At 46.5% G+C, this 19,844-nt stretch overlaps 1 protein-coding gene across 1 annotated transcript; it reads right to left on the bottom strand.

The window, feature by feature from the left end:
* Nucleotides 1–670: 670 nt before the first annotated feature.
* Nucleotides 671–18,333, bottom strand: Cenpv (centromere protein V). Its single transcript, XM_038327340.1, has 5 exons — nucleotides 17,664–18,333; nucleotides 15,152–15,250; nucleotides 12,760–12,829; nucleotides 3,257–3,371; nucleotides 671–1,042 (listed from the first exon to the last, which is right to left on the bottom strand). Exons 1-5 carry the CDS (start codon nucleotides 18,005–18,007, stop codon nucleotides 918–920), a joined length of 753 nt encoding a protein of 250 aa, XP_038183268.1. The 5' UTR covers nucleotides 18,008–18,333; the 3' UTR covers nucleotides 671–917.
* Between the last annotated feature and the right edge of the window lie 1,511 nt (nucleotides 18,334–19,844).

Raw genomic sequence — 19,844 nt, 5'->3', positions numbered from 1 at the left:
TTTACTGTTGGGTTTTTCTGATGAATATGCGTGGTGCGTGCATATGTATAATCTGTGTTGTAGTGCCATGTGTGGTTAAGATGCTACATTTTACGTTACACCTATCTGACCACAGTTAAAAAGAGAGCAGAAGTGGTTAAGGCTGTTGCCTAGCATGCATGTGGCCCTGGCTGCTAACCACGGCACACAACAAGAGAAAATCAAAATAAACAAAGCAGCTGACTGACCTTATTAAAAAACGTGGCTAGACATAGTAGCGCATGCTTGTAACCTAGGACTGAGGCAGAGTGCTGAGTCACAGGTCAGCCTGGGCGACATCATGGAACTATCAAAAGGAAAAGAGAAGGCAAGGAGAACACAACAAAAATAAAAAAAAAATACAAAAATACATGGATAAGAAATAAACTAAAAGTTCAAGCCCAGGGTGACTCCTGTCGCAGCCTGTCCAGGTCTTCCTGGACTAGCTCTGTTGCCTCTGAGCACCTGGTCCACATCTTCACAGTGCACACGGACTGTGGTCCTCCAGTTTCTGGTTGTAATTGCTCTTGCCGACTTATCTCTTCTCGGTTTGGCTGCAGGTGCCTTATCGGTGCCCATTATTTTAATCTGCTATTAAGTGACAGGCCTCAGAGCAAAAGTCTAAGTTCAAAGGAATGAGGGACCACAGTAATAGCGTTAATGTCAGAAATGTTTATTTTCTAAAAGATCACACAAAAGTTAGTGGGAAGGGAGAAGGTCAACTGTCTTCCATGACATCTGGGCTAAGGGCAGAGCTGCCTAAAGAAATGGTGGCTGGAGCGAACCACGGGGCACTGGGAGTGGAGATAGCGGCCCAGATCTGCACAGCGATGCACACCCACGCAACCCACAGGGCTGCTGCCCTGCTCTCTCTGTCTCGGGAAGGAGGAAGCCTGAGCTCACTCTTTCGACATGTTCTTGATGGTCTTGTGCTCCTTCATGGCTCTCTCCCAGTCACTGCCATTGAATTCCTCAGTGACCATACTCCGAACAGTGCCCTCATCGAGGCAGTGGGGGGCAATTCCTAGGGGCAAGTGGAACAGAGGAGAGGGGTCCTCAGTGTGGATAAGACCGGAGAATCTGTCAGAGAGGCCTCACCTGTGAGCACCTCTATCCACTAGAGATATCTGTGTGCATGCTCCAGCTTGCCACCTCAGCTTACGACGTTGTGTGGCCTCGTGTACTGAGAAGGTTCTAGCTCGACCTATGCCTTATAGTTCACGCCTGCCACGTGAAGGACGGTCAGCCAATGCCAGGCAGCATTCAAAACCTCGGAGGCCTGGGACATAGCTCAGTGATAGAACATTTGCCAAGTATGTACATGGCCCTGTGGTCAATCCCCAGTATGAGGGGTGGAGGTGGGGTGGTGCCAGATGTGTAAACTATTAGGAAGTTCAAGCCTGGCACAATTCTCAGGCCTTTCCTGGGTTTAGATAGATAAAGAACTAAATACTTTCCAGTTTATACAGGACTTTGTAACTATTAAAACCTTTTCCTGAGCGGGCACACTAGAACATGCCTTAATCTCATCAGTCGGGTGGCAGAAGCAAGGGCATGCCTGCCAGGAGGCTAGCCTGGACTACACAGTAAAAGAGAGTCTCAGAACTAAACTTACATGAAAAAATCCCACAAATAAACAACAAAAACCCCTTTCCTGTTTCAAGGTAACCAGGACTTGACAGACCAGGAACCAGCGGCAGCTGCTAAAGACACGGAATAGAGACTGGCGTGATGCCCGCCTTCTCTCTGCTAGGAGACAGGTATGGCACAGTCACAGGTGCACCCACAGATCCAGCGGCTAGGACACAGGGGCATGGCAGTCTCACTTACTCTGTCCAAGGATGGTTGTATCCACCCTCCTCCAGATCAAGCAGGGCCTGAAGAGGCTCTAGAGGCCTCGTTCTCTTTTTAAAAGCATACACTTAGTGCCTGCGTTCTGTATTGGCTGTGGGTCAGATATGGGTGCATAGCAGCCTGTGGAGAACAGAGGACACTGAACCTGAGATTACAGTTATGAGCCACCGTTTGGTGCTAGAAACTGAACCCAGGTCCTCAGCCAGTGATCTTAACCACTGGGCTGACTCTCCAGCTCTTCCATCTTTTGAGACAGGGTGTCTAGCCTAGACTTACCACAAACTAGCTACACAGCTAAAAATGACTTTGAACTTTAGACAACTCTGCCTTCACTTCTCATTCACTACCACACCTGGTTCTCTTGCTTCTTTGCTTGGTTTTGGTTTTTTGAAACAGGGTTTTTCTGTGTAGCTCCGTGTAGCCCTGGAACCCATTTTTTTAGGTCAGGCTGGCCTCAAACTCACAGAGATCCTCCTGCCTCTGCCTCCTGAGTGCTGGGATCAAAGGTGTGTACTATTACACCTGGCTCTTTTTTCTTTTTTGAACAAACCAAATTAAAATTTTTTATTATTATTTATTATGTATACAATAGTCTGTCTGTGTGTATGTCTGCAGGCCAGAAGAGGGCACCAGATCTCATTACAGATGGTTGTGAGCCACCATGTGGTTGTCAGGAATTGAACTCAGGATCTTTGGAAGAGCAGGCAATGCTCTTAACCACTGAGCCATCTCTCCAGCCCCTAAATTTTTTTTAAATCTAGTTGAGGACAGGGTGAGGATCATGGATGTCAGGTAAGTACTCACCACCACTGAGCTGCAGACACAGCCCTTAACTCTGTTTTCAGATACCACCAGCAACAGCCATCATTCTGGCCTCTCCCCTCCCTTTACTCCCTCATTATTCCAATGGCTTTCCCGAACCCACAGGCCCATTTCCCACCCGCCTTTCCTTTAAATTATTTATTTAACGTATATAGGTGTTTAGCCTACATACACCACATGCATACAGTGCCCACAAAGACCGGAGGAATGTACCAGATCCCCAAGAGTGGAGTTACAGATTGAGAGTAGGAATTGAACTCTGGTCCTCTGAAGCAGCAGCCAGTACTCTTAACCACTAAGCCATCTTTCCAGCCCCATCCCACCTATCTTCTCTCTACCTTGTAGGGTCTCCCCACAGCCCTAGGGTACCAGGGAATAAGAACCACCTATAGATGATGGGCTCTGAAAAACTACTGTATGCCCAGACACTTGACCAGCACCCACCAGAGGAACCCTGCTTCTCTGACACGCATGCCAGGGCCCACCTGTCCAACCAGCACTCAGACCCCAAGCACGCCAGGCTCCTCAGGGTCCCAAGCCCACGGATACACCCATCACTCACCAAAGCCTCCGGGGTTGGAGCGCGGAGTGTAGAAGCTCTGGACACCACATCTCTTACAGAACGTGTGCTGGGCTTTGTGCGTGTTGAACGTGTAGGTGGTTATGCTCTCAGTGCCCTGGGAGAATAGAAGTGGGCAAGGGGATCGTGTAATGTTATTCATAGTGACCCTTTGGAAAGCATTAGTGGGGTTGCCCTTTTGTAGAGTTCTCTGGGTTGTAGAAATGTTTTCCATTTTCTAGAAAAGCCTTAAAGCTTCTTGAAGACAAGGACCCATCTGTACTCCCCAGATACAATTCGCTCTGGAGCCTCAGCCCACAGATCCTCCTATGCCAACTGTAAAGCAAACAACCCAACCTCGAGCTGATGTACACTAAAACAGAATAATCTCTATGCGTCAGGGAGTGCAGGTGCCTGCTTCCCAGGGCCACTTGAGGGACTGGCTCTCCATGTCCCCAAAGAACATTGCTCAAGATCTTAAGGACACTACTGACTATACTTGAATTATTCAAAAGGAAAAACCTCTTTGCCATATGTCATAGAAATAAAGAGTTAGTTTCCTTTTTGTTGCTGTTTTTTTTTTTTTTTCAAGGCAGGGTTTCTCTGTGTAACAGCCCTAGCTGTCCTGGAACTCTCTTTGTAGACCAAGCTGGACTTGAACTCACAGAGATCTGCCTGCCTCTGCTCCCCAAGTGCTGGGATTAAAAGTGTGCACCACCACCGCCCAGCAAGTGTTAGTTTTCTTAATGGACAATATAAATGAAAAAATGAGCAAAGTGTGTGAACAGACAGTTGAGAGAAAGAAGAGAATATATGAAATGATGCTTACACCGATGACCTACAAGGGCTTCTCAGTTCTTACTGAAAAAGATTTAAAAAATCACACATGTGAGGCCAGAGAGATGGCTCAGCAGTTAGAGCACATACTGCTTCTGCAGAGGACCTGAGAGTTCTGTTGCCAGTACCAACATCAGGTGGCTCAAAACTACCTCTAGCTCCTGCTGCACGGAGAGCCAGAGCCTCTGGCCTCCAAACACAAATGCACTCACATGCACAGACGCTCACAAACACACACACATGTACATAACTAAAACTGACTGATAGAACCTCTTGTGGCCTTCATGGGCACTGGTGTGTACATGTGCCTGCTAACAATGCAAACATACACAAATACATAAAAATACAAATAAATCTTTGTTTTTGTTTTTGGTTTGGTTTGTTTTTTCGAGATAGGGTTTCTCTGTAGCTTTGGAGCCTGTCCTGGAACTAGCTCTTGTAGACCAGGCCAGCCTCAAACTCGCAGAGATCCACCTGCCTCTGCCTCCCAAGTGCTGGGATTAAAGGCGTGCGCCACCACCACCCGGCCAAATCTTTGCTTTTAAAAGCACTACAGGGCTGGAGAGATGGCTCAGAGGTTAAGAGCACTGGCTGCTCTTCCAGAGGTCCTGAGTTCAATTCCCACCAACCACATGGTGGCTCACAACCATCTGCACTGAGATCTGGCATGCAGGCATACATCGAGGCAGAATGTTGTATACATAATAAATAAATAAATCTTTTAAAAAATTAAAAAAAATAAAAGCACTACAGTAGAGACTACATGGATGGCTCAGCATTTGGGAGCATTGGCTGCTCTTCCAGAGGACCCGGCACCCACACGACAGCTAGTGGCCATCTGTGGCTCCAATTCCAGGGGATTTGATACTCTCACAGACATATATGCAGGTAAAACACCAATGCACATGAAATGAAAAAAAAAATTTAAAAAAATCACAATGAGCCAGGTGGCGATGGCACATGCTTTTAATCCCAGTACTCAGGAAGATCTCTGTGAGTTAGAGGCCAACCTGGTCTACAGAATGAGTTCCAGGGCAGGTTCCAAAGCCACACAGTGAAATCCTGTCTCAGAGGAAAAAAAAACCCACAATGGTGGTTAACATATGCAGAAATATACATTCTGCCAATGATGATGATGCATGCCTATAATCCTAGAACTTGGGAGATGCAATCCTTGTACCTAGACAGGACGATTAGAAATTCAACATCACCCCAAACTAGCTCAAGGTCAGTTTGAGCTGAATGAGACCCTGTCTTAAAAAAAAGAAAGAAAAAACCCACATAACAACGAGAAGCTGGATGAGAGATGGTTCAATGGTTAAAAGCACTTCTTGCTCTTTCACAGGACTGGAGTTTGGGTTTCAGCACCCATGGGCAGCTCATAACCACCTGTAAGTCCAGCTCCAGGGCATTTGAGAAATTCTTCTAACCTTCATCGGCACTGGCATGCACATGTGCCTACTAATAATGCAGACACATATAAAGACATATAAAATAAAGAATGCTTGCTAATACTAAGCAGCACTAACAATCTCCAAGGTTCAAAAGTGAAAACACAAGATGTAAAACCTGGGCTGTAGGCATGGCTCATGGTGTAGCCCATGTGGGCATGTTAGTACACACTGGGCCCTGGATTCCCTCCAGCATGGCAAAGGAGATAACTTCACTAGAATTTCTTATTTTTAAAGTGTGTATACACACACACACACACACACACACACATACTTGTATATGTTTCCCATGCATATAAATTGTCCAAGAGGCATCTATGAAACAGTTGCTCTCAAAGGACAGAAACTTGGTGGCTAAAGAGTAAGTAATTGAGTAGGAACCATGGCTCAGGGGCTAAGAGAGCCTAAGCTTACTGCCCAATCATGACCAGGATTCATATCCCAACACATATGCTGGATACCTTATGGCCTATAAATCCCATTCTAAGGGGTCCAGTGCTTTCCTCTGTGGGCTTCTGCATATGTTCAAAGTCATGTAGACACATAAATACAGATACACACAGACTCACACATACATTAAAAAATAAATTTTACATTTCAAAATGTTTTTTAGATGGGCAGTGGTGCATGCCTTTAATCCAAGCACTCAGGATGCTGAGGCAGGAAGATCTCTGTGAGCTCGAGGCCAGCCTGGTCTACAGAGTGAGTTCCAGGACAGCCAAGGCGACACAGAGAAACCCTGTTTTGATACACACACACACACAAAAATTAAGTTTATTTTTATCTTATGTACATTGATGTTTTGCCTTCATGAATGTCTGTGTGAGGGTATCTGACTTATAGACATTTGTGAGGTGCCATGTGGGTGCTGGGAATTGAACCTGGGTCCTCAAGAAGAGCAGTCAGTACTCTTAACTACTGAGCCATATCTCTAGCCCCACACATTAAAAAAATTTAAATATTTATGTATTGTATTTTATGTATATGAATGTTTTGATTGCATGTATGTACAGTTTGTGTGTGCCTGGTCCCATGAAGTAACAAGAGGGCATCCGACCCCAGGGCCTGGAGTTATGAATGGCTGTGAATCAACATGTTGGTGCTGGCAACTGAACCCAGGGAAGAGCAACAAGCACTTTTAACCTCTGAGCCATCTCTTCAAGCCCCTCAAATTGTTTTATTGTTTTAAGATTTATTAATCATGGTTTTGAGTTTGTTGATGCTCTTGGAAGCCAGAGATATTGGGTCCTGGTACTCAAACTCAGGTCATTGACAAAAGTAGTAGAGGCTCTTAACTACTGAGTGACTTCCAGCCTCAATCTAAAAATGTTTAGTGGTGGATGAGACTTCTTACGACCAGTATACATTTCCCATTTCTCCTGTATTTCCTCACAGGCCTGCATGCCATCTACCACAAGAACGCCTCAGATTCTGAGCTTCCTAAGGTCTTTGTTGTTTGTTTTAATTGGAGCTAATGAACACACCAGGAACTTCCTGTAAAAATAGCTCCAAGGCTCTTCTTACCCACAACTTGGTGTATCAGAACTACCAGGGTCAGAGAGACCCCCGACACCCTACCTGACCTCACTTATGACTAGAAGTCACTCTGGGATACTCACTCTTCACCTATGCACCCATCGACTTGACCCCATGCATGGCCTGACATCACCAAAATCTGCCACATGGAACCAGGTGGAATGGTGCACACCTTTAATACCAGCACTTGGAAGGCATTGGCAGGCAGAGTCTGTGAGTTTGAGGCCAGCCTGGTTTACAGGGAGTTCCCGGACAGACAGAGCTACATTGTGAGACTCTTGCTTAGGAAAAAAAAAAATCTTCCACATGGGTCATTCCTTGATGTCTTGCCAGGCAGAAAACACCAATGACAAATCCAAGGACTGTGTCATTTTTTCTTCTTCCCTCCCTCCCTTCCTTTTGTTAAGGAGTTCTAGAATTGAATGTAGAGCTTCATGCATGTGCAGCAAGCACCTCTCAGTAGCTACAGCCCCAAACGGCCACCTTTTTGATAAATTTTATTTACCAACATTATGAGAGTATGTATGATCGTGGTAGTGAGGGAACACACTTGCCAGGGCCCACATGTGGTCAAAAGAGAGCTTTATCAATCCGTTTGTCTCTTTGCATCTCTAGGTGGACTCCTGGGATCAAACTCAGCTCACCAAGCTTGCACTGTTGACCCACAACCAGTCTTGTGTCCACTGAACCCTTACCACCTCTCTACGGCACTCCATGGTAAAGCATTCGCTACGGAGCACACCACACTTCTCTGTTTACTTCCTCTAAGGCCTCCTTCTTCTGTTCATGTACTGAAAAGCATTCACAGGCCTCAACTGTCCTCGGCCATCTCCTTGCCCTGGATGTTTGCACAGCTGACCTCCTACGCTCCAGAGACCTAAAGACAAGTATGTAAGGACTCCCAGGTCCATGGTTCCATCTTGGTTGTACGCAGACTTGTAGATCCACTTCCAACCAGCCAACAGGAAGAGTATGAACAGATCAAGGGAGGATGTGTACCAGAGAGCACCAGGAAGGATATGTAGACGCTAGTTAAAAAAAAAAAGTGTGCCACAGAGCACCAGGAAAGACGTCGACAAGAATAATGAGGAAGAAAACAGAGGACCAATTAATTCCCCACCCAGGCGGCATGTGTTGGTATCTTCAAGAACTGCCTGCTGCAGGAGCTTAGGAACGTGGCTGAGGCCAGACTGCACTTCAGCCCTGCAGGCCAGTGAAGGATCCCTGTGCTCTTTACCAACAGACTCCTATGCCAACCTTCTGTGATGGGGACAGAGCTATAGACAACGGTATAGAGACAGAGACAAAGAAAAGGACACAAAGTAGAAGTCTGTCTGTTCTCTCTCTGCCTTATTTATGGTTCTAAGGCTGTGAGGACATGCCGTGACCAAGGCAGCTTATGATAGGAAGATTTGAACTGAGGGCTTGCTTATAGTTTCAGGGGGTGAATCCTTGGGCTTCATGGTGGGGAGCTTGAGGGCGGGAAGGCAGGCATGGTGCCAGAACAGTAACTGAGCGCTTACATCTGATCAACAAGCAGCAGAGAGCGAGAGATTGGGCCTGTTGTGGACTTTTGAAACCTCAAAACTCACCCTCAGTGACATACGTTTTCCAATAAGGCCTATTTTGGAAATTTTTATACTAAATTAACATAAGCTAGGTGTTATGGTTCAGCCACAATATGGCTGACACCTCTGGGTTCCGGGCCACGCATGTGCAGACAAGCCCTCAGGCATGACCCACAGGTGGCATGGTTGCATCACCTACGTATAACGCAGCTGCATGAGCTCTTGTGCATATGCGTGAGCTCACATCATCCCCACCTATAAGCATGTGCTAGGCTCTACCCCCTCCCCCTCTCTCTCCTCACCAGGCCTGTACACCCCCTACCCACCCAATAAACTCAGGTAATTTCACTAGGGCCATAACCTCAAGTGAGAAATGCCCCTATAGGATCAGTCTGTAGGAAGCCAGGAAGGCGTGTTCTTAATTAGTGATTGATGGGAAAGGGCAAAGTCCTTTGCGGGTGGGGCCACCCCTGGGCTGTTTTATAAGAAAGAAGGCTGAGCAAGCCATGGGGAGTAAGCCAGTAAGTGGTATTCCTCCATCACCTCCTGCCTCCAGGCTCCTGCCCTGTTTTTCCTGTCCTGACTTCCTTCAGTGATAAACAGTGCTGTGAAAGTGTAGACCAAACTCTTTCCTCCAAGGTGCTTTGGTCCTGGTGCTTCATCACAGCAATAGCTATGCAATGCTCAGACAAGGTCACGCCTCCTAAACAGCCTACCAATTAGGGACTATGCATTTAAATATGTGAGCTGATGAGGGCCATTCTCATTCAAACCATACTCCAGAGAATCAAGAATCAGAGGAGGGACTTCTTAGCACAACAAATAGACACAGAGGAGGGAAGGAAGAAAGACAGGAAGAATGGAACACTGGAGACTTGGTAGGCTGGAAAGACTGCATAGCAATTAAGAGTCCTTACTACAGTCGGGCAGTGGTGGTGCACGCCTTTAATCCCAGCTGAGGTAGGTGGATCTCTGTGAGTTCGAGGCCAGCATGGTCTATAAGAGCAAGCTCCAGGACAGGTTCCAAAGCTAAACAGAGGAACCCTGTCTCTAAAAACCAGGGGGGAAAAGTACTTACTGCTCCCGCAGAGGACCTGGGTTCAATTTCCAGCAGCCAGATGGTGGCTTACAACGATCATAACCTCAGCTCCAGGGGATTCAACAGGCACACATGTGGTGCACATACATGCTTGCAGACAAAAACATCAATACACATAAAAAGAATTTTGTTTTTGAGATCAGGTGTCTCTATACAGGAGCTTGCTATGTAGACCAAGATGGAGATCCTCCTGCCTCGGCCTCCTGAATGTTGGGTTTTAAGATGTGTACCACCACACCGGTCATAATCTTAAGGAAAAAAACAAAACTCATTGATTTAAAAAGACTAAGCCATACACGGCATCTACTCAGTCTTTCCTCCCAGGAGCCTTCTGAGAACCCACTTAGCATTCATTAACCCCCTCCAGGTCAGGAACTGGTTCATGCAAAGCACCAGACAGAACTGACACACCTGCAGTCTCCTAATAAAGGAGAGGAATGTCTGTGCCAAATTCTTTACAGGCTCACAAAGTCTGAGACTGTAACAGGAAAAGAAGGAAAGGAAGAAATTAAAGCCCTACCCACCCCACATTATCTAGAAATTGCTAAAAAGGCATCTTAAAAATTAACACTTTTGCCGGGCGGTGGTGGCACACGCCTTTAATCCCAGCACTCGGGAGGCAGAGGCAGGCGGATCTCTGTGAGTTCGAGGCCAGCCTGGCCTACAAGAGCTAGTTCCAGGACAGGCTCTAAAAAAGCTGCAGAGAAACCCTGTCTCGAAAAACCAAAAAAAAAAAAAAAAATTAACACTTTTGGGCTGGAGAGATAGCTCAGAGGTTAAGAGCATTGGCTGCTCTTCCAGAGGTTCTGAGTTCAATTCCCAGCAGCAACAGAGTGGCTCACAACCATCTATAATGAGATGTGATGCCCTCTTCTGGCGTTCAGACAAACATGCAGACAGAACACTGTATATATAATAAATAAATCTTTAAAAAAAAGAAAAAAATTGGTATTTTCCTTCCCAGGGATTTTGTTCCTAACAGAACTTATTCTAAAGAAAAATTGTCAAAGACTTATTTATACATAGGGGAATAGGGGAATTATCACAATGTTGTTTACAATTCAGGGCGTGTGATGGGGGTTGGAGAGAAGACTTAAAAGTTAAGAGCACGTGGGGTTGGGGGGGTGGCACATGCCTTTGAATCCCAGCACTTGGGAGGTAGAGGCAGGCGGATCTCTGTGAGTTTGAGGCCAGCCTGGTCTACAAGAGCTAATTCCAGGACAGGCTCCAAAACTACACAGAGAAACTCTGTCTCGAAAATAAACAAGTAGATAAGGAGATAGATAGATAGATAGATAGATAGATAGATAGATAGATGATAGATAGATAGATAGAAAGATAGATAGACAGACAGACAGACAGAGTTAAAAGCTCTGGCTGCTCTTGCAGAGGACCCACATTTGAGTTCCAGCACCCACATAGCGGCTCACAACCAACTGTAACTCCAGTTCCAGGGGATCTGCCACCATCTTATGGTCTCTGCGGGCACTGCATTCACAGATGCGTATGCAGGCAAAATCCCCACACACATAAAATAATATAATTTTTAAACAGACTCAAGCCAGGAGTAAGAGTGATGGGATAGTGGGCCAGGAAACTGGCTTGTGAGGGGTCGAGATGGTCTGTACAAGTCCTCAGTGAAGAAATTCAACCGAAAACAGCTGGGGTGTAGCTCAGTGGGATAGCACTTGCCTGGCTCAACTCCAACACCGAATAAAAAGGAAAGAAAATAAAAACTGTGGTGGTTTTCCCAACTAGGAAATGATAAAGTAGCTTATAGATAGAACAGGTTTGTTTGTTTGTTTTTGTCTTTTGAGACAGGGTTTCTCTGTGTAGCCCTGGCTGTCCCGGAACTCATTCTGTAGACCAGGCTCTCAGAGATCCACCTGCCACTGCCTCCTGAATGCTGGGATTAAAAGTATGCATCACCATCTGTAACAGCATTTTTAGATGTATTTATCTCTATTAAAAAAATAGTGTACAAATGGCCAGAAATATAGTTAGGTTAGTAGAGTGTTTGTCTAGTATGCATGAGGGGCTAGGTTCAATCCCCAACGCCGCATAAACTGGGTATGGAGGATGGGCATGGTGGCACAAACCTGTAATCCCAGTGCTCAGAGAGAGGCAGGAGGATCAGGAGTTCAAAGCCCTTCTAGGATACATGAGACCCAAACAGAGAGAGGAGAGACGAAGAGAGAGAGGAAGAATAATGTATAAAAATGTTGTCAAAAAAATAGTGATTGCCTTTGAAGGATTTTATTTTTCTTATATTTTTACAGAAGAAATACATGTTATTCAGATAATTTTCAGTTTCCAAAATGATTTTAATTGATTTTCTGACTTTTTGAATTTGAAAATGTTTCCACAGTAATATCAGATATGCTTTCCAGAACAAAGGGAAGGCAGGCATAGTGGTACATGCCTATGATCCCAGCCCTAAGGAGGCAGAAGCAGGAGGAAGTAGGGACCAGTGAGATGGCTCAGCAGGTGAAGGTGCTTACCACAGAAGCCTGAGGACTTGAGTATGATCCCTAGAAACCCCGGAAAGGTAGAAGGAGAAAGCCAGCCCCACAAAGCTGTCCTTTGGCCTCCACATGTAAGCTGTGCCCTGTGCCTACCCCACTAATAAATAACTTAAAGGAAAAGCAACTAAGCCAGTTAAAGTATGCTAGGGACAGAGCTCAGAGGCAAAGCATTTGCCCAGCATAGTCAGGGCCCTGAGTTCAATCCCCAGTACCTACCAAAAAAGACATGAAACCTGAGTGGAAAATAATCAGAAACTAGGAATGACTCTGTGATCCCAGCACTCAGGAAGCTTAAGTAAGAGGAATGTTAAGTCTGAGGTTAGCCTAGGCTACACAGTAAGACTCCAGCTAGGAAAAAAAGGATCTCAAAGCTCTGAACAGGTTCTTCTAAGCTCTCTGCCCCATGCAATGTACAGCAAGAAGGCTAGAAAGCCAGGGTAGAGGCTCATGGCTCCTTACACGTGGGCTCTACCTGCTCTTGAGTACCAACCTTCAGGAGCTTGAAGCGAGAAGCTGGAACGATGAAGTGTCTGTTCTGCTTCTTCTTGCAGATGCTGCAGCTACAGAGGGAGCAGAGGCCTGATGGTCAGTTGACATGGGCATTGTCCACATGCCCAAGCAGCCCAGCCCAATGCCTGCAAAACCAACCGGCTGACCTCAAACGGGACACCCTTCTCAGCACCATCCAGGGAAGGGAAACTTAGGCAGCTGGACGGGCCACCTGAAGCCTCTGCTCTTCGTGTCAGGGAAGCCTGCTGGTGACAGAGCCAGCAGGGGAGACCACACAGCATTCAACAATCCTGGACCTCATTTCTGCTGCCCTCCCCTCCCGGCCCTGAAGAGAAACAGCAGACTTAAAAGACACTCAGAAAATGAATTCAGACATTGTTATACTCTCATGCCTCTTTGGACGGGCACACCAGAGCCAAGAAGAAACCCTTAGGCTTCCCTCTATCTCCACATAAGAAAACCAAGAAATACCAAACTGGAAATTAAGTAAAAAATCTGTTCTTTTCAACTCACCAATTTTGTTTGTTTTTTGTTTCTCTACCCTGGGGACAGTGAACTCAGGGCATCTACATACTAAGCAGGCATTAAAGTGTACTTTTCTACTCCTAATGTGCACCTCAAGCCCTTCAATTCATCTTTTTTTTTCTTTTTAAATTAAACTTTGGGGCTAGAGATGGCTCAGTTAAGAGCACTGACTGTTCTTTCAGAAAACCCTGGTTCGATTCCCAGTATCCACCTGGTGGCTCACAGTTCCAGGGTATCAAATACCCTCTTCCAACCTCTGGAGCATGTGGTAAACAGACATACGTGTGGGCAAAACACACACATGCATAAAATAGGTAAGTTTTTAAAAATTTTAACTTTATTTTATTCTTTGAGACAGAAGGGTCATGTTAAATTTTATCTTTATTTTGAGACAGGGTCTCATGTACCCCCAGGCTGGCTTCCAACTGTCTATTGAGTTGAAGATGGCTTTGAGCTGGTTTTTGCTTGCTTACTTACTTGCTTGTTTATGTGAGAGAAGAATCTCAAGGACACAACCTGGCCACAACCACTCCGCAGCTGAGGACAACCTTTAACTTCTGATCCTTGACTCTACCTCCCCCAGGATTACAGGAATGTGACATTGTGTCTAGTTTTTGCAGAAGTGGGGATCAAATCCGGGGTTTTGGACATGCTAGGCCAACAATCTACCAAATGAGCTACACCCCAGCCCCAACTCGCCTTTTAAAACACTCTGTCTTAGCACAGGATTCTCCAAGAGATGATGCCATAATGCTTCTTTCCAAATCTGGGTTCTATTAGTAAGCCAGTTCTCTACTTGAGGAAATCCATAGTATTTATTATTCATACGAAATTCAGGTACCATTAGAGGTAAAAGGACTGGACCCTCTTGAGAAGTATATGCCAACAGCTGGTCCAGAAGGTAGAACCTGCTGTTCTCACGCTATTATTATGCCAGGGAAGGTGCTAAGGAGCAGGCCTGCCACTGCTCTGGGTGGTAGAGAGGGACAGTACATGGAAACCTTCTAGGACCTTCTAGGTGCACACGCTCTCCACCGCTCACCTCCATTTAGCTTCAGCAGTAGACGCCTAAGAAGATTCTACTCAAGATGGGATTCCCAGCATCGCAGCAGGGAATTATGGCCAGCCTGATCCACCTCCTGTTAATCACCCTTAAATCAGGGGTACCAATCAGAGGCATCAAGCTCATTAGCCACGGCCCTGAAAGCCCTGCTTTGCCACCTGAACTGTACCGGGGAGCTCTGTAGTACACACACAGGCACAGGCTCCCACACACAAAAACCATAGGTGTTAAATAGATAAATATAAATAAAAATTATAGCACCAGGGGATTAGTGACCCACACCTTTAATCCCAGCACTCAGGAGGCAAAGGCAGGCAGATCTCTGAGTTTGAGGCCAGCCTGCTCTACACAATGAGTTCTAGGACAGCTAGCTAGGGCTACACTGAGAGACCCTGTCTCCCCCCCCCCAAAAAAAAACCCCTAGCTAAATAAATAAATAATTGGGCTAGCGAGGTGGCCTGGCAGGTAAAGGTACCCACCACCAGCCTGATGACTGGATGACCCTAGGACCAAGGAGAGAACTGACACCCACAGCTTCCCTCTGATCTACACACATACTAAACACATATAATAACTTGTTCTGAATTATCACTGAAAATTCCAAGTCATACACACAAGGGGAAAGAACAGAACAATGAGCCTTTATGTCCCCAGTACCTGATGTGACAGTTATCAGCTCATGGCCGACAGTTTCATCTACACCCCCACTCCCCCAGCTGGTCTGAAGCACAACCTTTCGGCTCCTCAAGTCTTCTAAGCCCATCTGGGAAGATAAAATACTCACTTGCAGTCGAAGATGTGTAAGTCCGCCGAAGCCCAAACTTCAAAACGAACGGCTCCACAGTGGCACCCTCCTGTGTGCTTCACCAGACCCTGGTACTCACTAAATGAAATAGAAACTAGAGCATGAGAATTTCTCACAGGCAAGCAGGGGCCTTAGGGCGTGGATCCTTCATGCTGTCTTTTTGTTCTTAAAAGAAAGCCAGGCTGGGACAAAAGGCTTTTTTATAGGACAATCAGGTACATTTCATGGACGAGGTGCAGCTTTTTCAGTGTGAACTGCCTTGACTTTTATAAGACTGCAAAATAAACCGTTCCCAGAACTCAGTAAGTATGAAGATAGAGAAGAAGCCTAGCTAACAGCTTTATTAAAGGAAAATATTTATACGCTAAGCACCAAGAAGAGTCCTTACCAACCTTAAGCAGCCACCAAGCAGAGTGGCCAAGTAATATTTCATTTTGATTGTAATAAAGATAGTGGAAGTGCCCATGAGAAAGCACAACAGGTTGCCCATTCGGGTCTACTGATTCAGAAACGCTTTCTGGGCGGATAACAAAGGCTTTAAAAAAACAAAACAAAACAAAAACTCCATCCACTTTCCTCTAGGACTTCTCAAGTACATGACGTTTTACACAACTCTGATACCCAGTTGGAGCCAGCCCCATAACCGAACATTAAGTCTCAACTAACATCATGAAGCCCCTTCTCCAAAAGACTGGATATTGTTGCCAGTAATAAATGGGAGAACCTTTCACTGTGGCTTCTGAACAATAAGCCCAGAAGAAACAGCTCACTACAGCTTTACTTTGCCATCTGATTAATGGCAAGACTAAATGCTCTCCCAGGTTTTTCTAACAAATTAGCATCTCAATTTCTTCTTCCATAGACAATGTTTAATATATATATATATGTATATATATATATGTTATCATACTTAGTAACACAATGAGAGCCCCTGCGATCATCCTACTAAGAGAGATCCCGTATTTGCTACACATTCTTCCAAACTTTTTTCTATGCAGTATTTGAACAAAATCGTTAGTGTAGATAACATACAATTTCTTGGCACAAAAAAAGTTAGCTTAGAGGGACATAAAAGTAAACGCAAGCAGGCATACAGTATGCTAATCTGAAGACTGAAACTCATTTTTTTTTCATGTCAATATTTTTAGTATCTTTTCCTAGATCATCATCAGTTTGTTTTAGGGGAAAATAGTAACTCAAATTTTTGCTTTGTGCATCTAAGGATGGGGGTTTTGTTTGTTTCGTTTTGAGACAGGGTATCATGCAGATTAGGGTAGCCTCAAATTAACTACGGAGACAAGGATGACCTTGAAAGTCCAGATCTTCCTGCCTCCACCTCCTAAGCACTGGGTTTACAGATATGGACTGCATTACCCCTGGCTTGTTTCTGTTTTCCTTTCTTCCTTCCCCCCCTCCCCCCCCTTCTTCTGAGAAAAGATGTTTCTGTAGCCCAGGTTGGCATTGAAATCGGTGTACTCCTCTGCTTCAGCCTCCTAAAGACTAGGATTACAGGCATGTGCCACTGCGCCCAGCCCCACGGATCTTTACAGAGGGTCACGCAGACTTCCCAGGAGCTAGTACAAAACAGGTACTCCACAAATGGCACTTTTAATTTTTAATTAGCTTTAGTTTTAAATTAATAGTTTAAAGTATTCAATTTATAGCCCAAGAGGATAAGACTAAAAAGCAAGGCACAAAGAAAGCTGAGTAAATAGTCCGTTTCAGAGAGGAGGCACCAAAACCAAGAGAACTTCTGGACCAAAGAAAAAAGAACATCTTGCTGTTTATGGAAAGCAGTTCAGATTTTTTTTAAAGCAATTGTTAAGTTAATATTAGTTTTCTTCGTCTTTTATTGTTCTTTTTCAATTCACCTGCGAGTGAGAGCCTGCATGGCTAGCGGATTCAGTATTTCTCTGTAGTACCATTGTTAACGGAGGAAGGGGTTCACATCCCATTTGGGGAAAAGGAGGCAATTCTGGCCAGAGTAGTTACCAGCTCTTTTCCCACAAAAGGACCTCTGAGGTGCTCCGTAGGCCATCTAAGGCGCTGGAAGCACTTCAGAAGCACAGATGGAGCTGAAGAAAGTAAAGCCTGCCACCCCGGACCCTGGGTGAGAGCACAAAGTCTGTGAGCTTCCCCTTCCCTCCCGCACGCGTCGGTCCAGGACGTCGCTTTGCGCGCGCTTCCCTCCCGGGAACTACCCTGAACAACGGGCCTTCGCTCCCCAAGGCCGCTCAAGTCTCCCTTTGGATCTTTCCTCCCGCCCGCCCTCCGAAAGCACGTGCAATTACGGGTAAAACGGTTTTGGTAGCGGGGAGCCCATAGGATGTTTTCTCCCGATGAGCCCCCTCCCCCAAAGCCTGCACCCGGACACCGTCCTGAGCAGCAAGCCGGGGTAGCGGGCGCCTGGCCCCGGCTCCGCACCCAACCTCGGGTCCGGCCGCCGGTGCGCACCTCGCAGGTGCTGGCCCGCCGCCCCCGCCATACTCACAAGGTGTCCAGCAGCAGCTTGGCGGCGCCCTCGAAGCTGAGCCGTTGCCGCTTCTGGAACGTCTCCCAACGCTCCCGCTGCTCCCCCAGGTCGAGCGCAGACACCGAGGCGGCGGGGGTGTCCGCCGGCGGCGGCTCCTCGGCGGCCGCCTCCTGGGCCCGTGGCGGCGGCTTGGGCCGCGGCTTTGCCGACGGCTGCGGACCGGCCGCCCCGCCCCCGCCCCCGGCCCTAGTCTTGCTCTCCGAGCGCCGGGCGCGGCTCTCGCCGCCCGCCAGGCCCCCGGAGGCACCCGAGCGCCGCCGCTCCCGCGGCTCGGTGACCACGGCGCTCCGCGTCCGCCGCATGTCTCCCTCAACCGGGCGCACAGGCCTCTCAGCTCTGCGCGTCCCCGCCGGCTGATGCACGTCCCCGCCTCTGACAACCTGAAGGCCCCGGGGGTGGAGCGCTGCGCTCCGGGACACGCGAGCTCGGGAACCGGCTGCTGCGGCCTGCCCGCAACGGGAGAGCCTGGGCCGTGTGGTCTTAGTGCTGAGGAGGGTCTAACGGGACCGCGCCTCCACCTGCGCTTGCAGGTAGCCGCGCCCGCTGATCTGCGAAGGTGCTTCTGTCTCCACTATCTCCAGGACTTCCAACCCTACTTTCCTGACTTGGGGAGGCCTAGGTCAGGCCTCCGTTCATTGCCACATCAAAAAGCTGATAAGCTTGGCGACTTCGCCTCCAAGGTGGTTACACTACCAACGTTGCAGAAGCCATCATGTATGAAACATACGTTACATGCTAACGTATGTAAGTGGTCTGGCACTTGCTATTTGAAGCATAAATGACAGCTAGAATCCGTTTGATAATGGATTTTTGGTTTTGATTTTTGTTTTTGCAGAACAGGGAGTAGGTCCTACAGTATTGTGCAAGCACTTTACACTGAGCCACATTCCCAGGCCCGGATTTCGTTTTCAATTTTTAAATAAATGAATGGATCCAGGATTGTAATAAAATAAAACCATAAGTAATTTTGGTTTTGTAGAATACGATGCTGAAGTTTAAAGAAAAAAAATTCACAGGAACCCCTCCTCCAGAGCATCCCAGATAGTCTCCAAAGACTTCTAGCCACTCTCACACTTTAAAGAAACATCTTCCCTTACTCATTTTCTTGCATTTTTCCCTTTCAGCTTTCTTCTTAGTTGTTTTTATTCATTCGTACGTTTATTGGAATATAGAGTCCATTTATTTTCAGTCTTTGTAACAACGAAAATGTTGATTATAGAGTTTTCCTAAGTATCGTTTTATCAATTTATGAAGTTTTATCAATTCATGAAGTTTTAACAGAGTTCTTGCCTCTTAAAACTTCCTAGATACACAATTTGTTTTGTTGTTCCCTTTGATTTGTAGTTTACATAAAGTGCCCATATCTTAAATATACAGATTTACACCCACCGATTCAGATGTGGCACAACCTAGCACACTAGAATATCTCCAAAAAGAAAACGGAAGTGACCCCTATTGTGACTCAAGCAAGGGTCATCTGGAAAACAACTGAAAAACAGAAATGCCTCCATCCGATTAATGGGTAGGCAAGCATGTGGGTCATTTTCTTCATTCGTGACTGATGAGGGAGTGGGCAGTGCTAAGCCTGGGCAAGTGGCCCTGGATTCTGGATTACTTGAGAAAGCGAATCAGGGCAGGAATTCAAGACAGGAACCTGAAATTAGGAACTGAAGCAGAGACTATGGATGAATGAGTTTCTTGGGTTGCCAGAACCAAGGGCTACACTGTCCACAATGGGCTGGGCCTTCTCACATCAATCATGAATCAAGAAAATGCCCCACAAATTTATTGTCTTAGTTAACTTTTTATTGCTTTGATAAGACACTATGACCAAGGCAATTTATAATAGAGTTTATCGGGGCGTACTGTTGCAGAGGGTTGGAGTCCATGACCAGCATGGCAGAGAGCATGGCAGCAACAGGCGGGGATGGCACTGGAGCAGAGCTGAGAGCTCACATCTGGTTCAGAAGCAGCAGGCAGAGAGAGAGACTGGGCTGGGCTGGACTTTTGAAACTTCCACGGCCAGCCCTCGTGGAACACATCCTCCTACAAGGTTACATCTCCTCATCCTTTCTAAATGGCTTCACCAACTGCGGACCAAGGGTTCAAACCTGTGTCCATGGGGGCCACTCTCATTCA

The sequence above is a fragment of the Arvicola amphibius genome, chromosome 4 (assembly GCF_903992535.2).
Source record: "Arvicola amphibius chromosome 4, mArvAmp1.2, whole genome shotgun sequence".
In the NCBI taxonomy this organism is placed as follows: domain Eukaryota; kingdom Metazoa; phylum Chordata; class Mammalia; order Rodentia; family Cricetidae; genus Arvicola; species Arvicola amphibius.
This window is presented reverse-complemented; position numbering and strand designations above follow the sequence as displayed.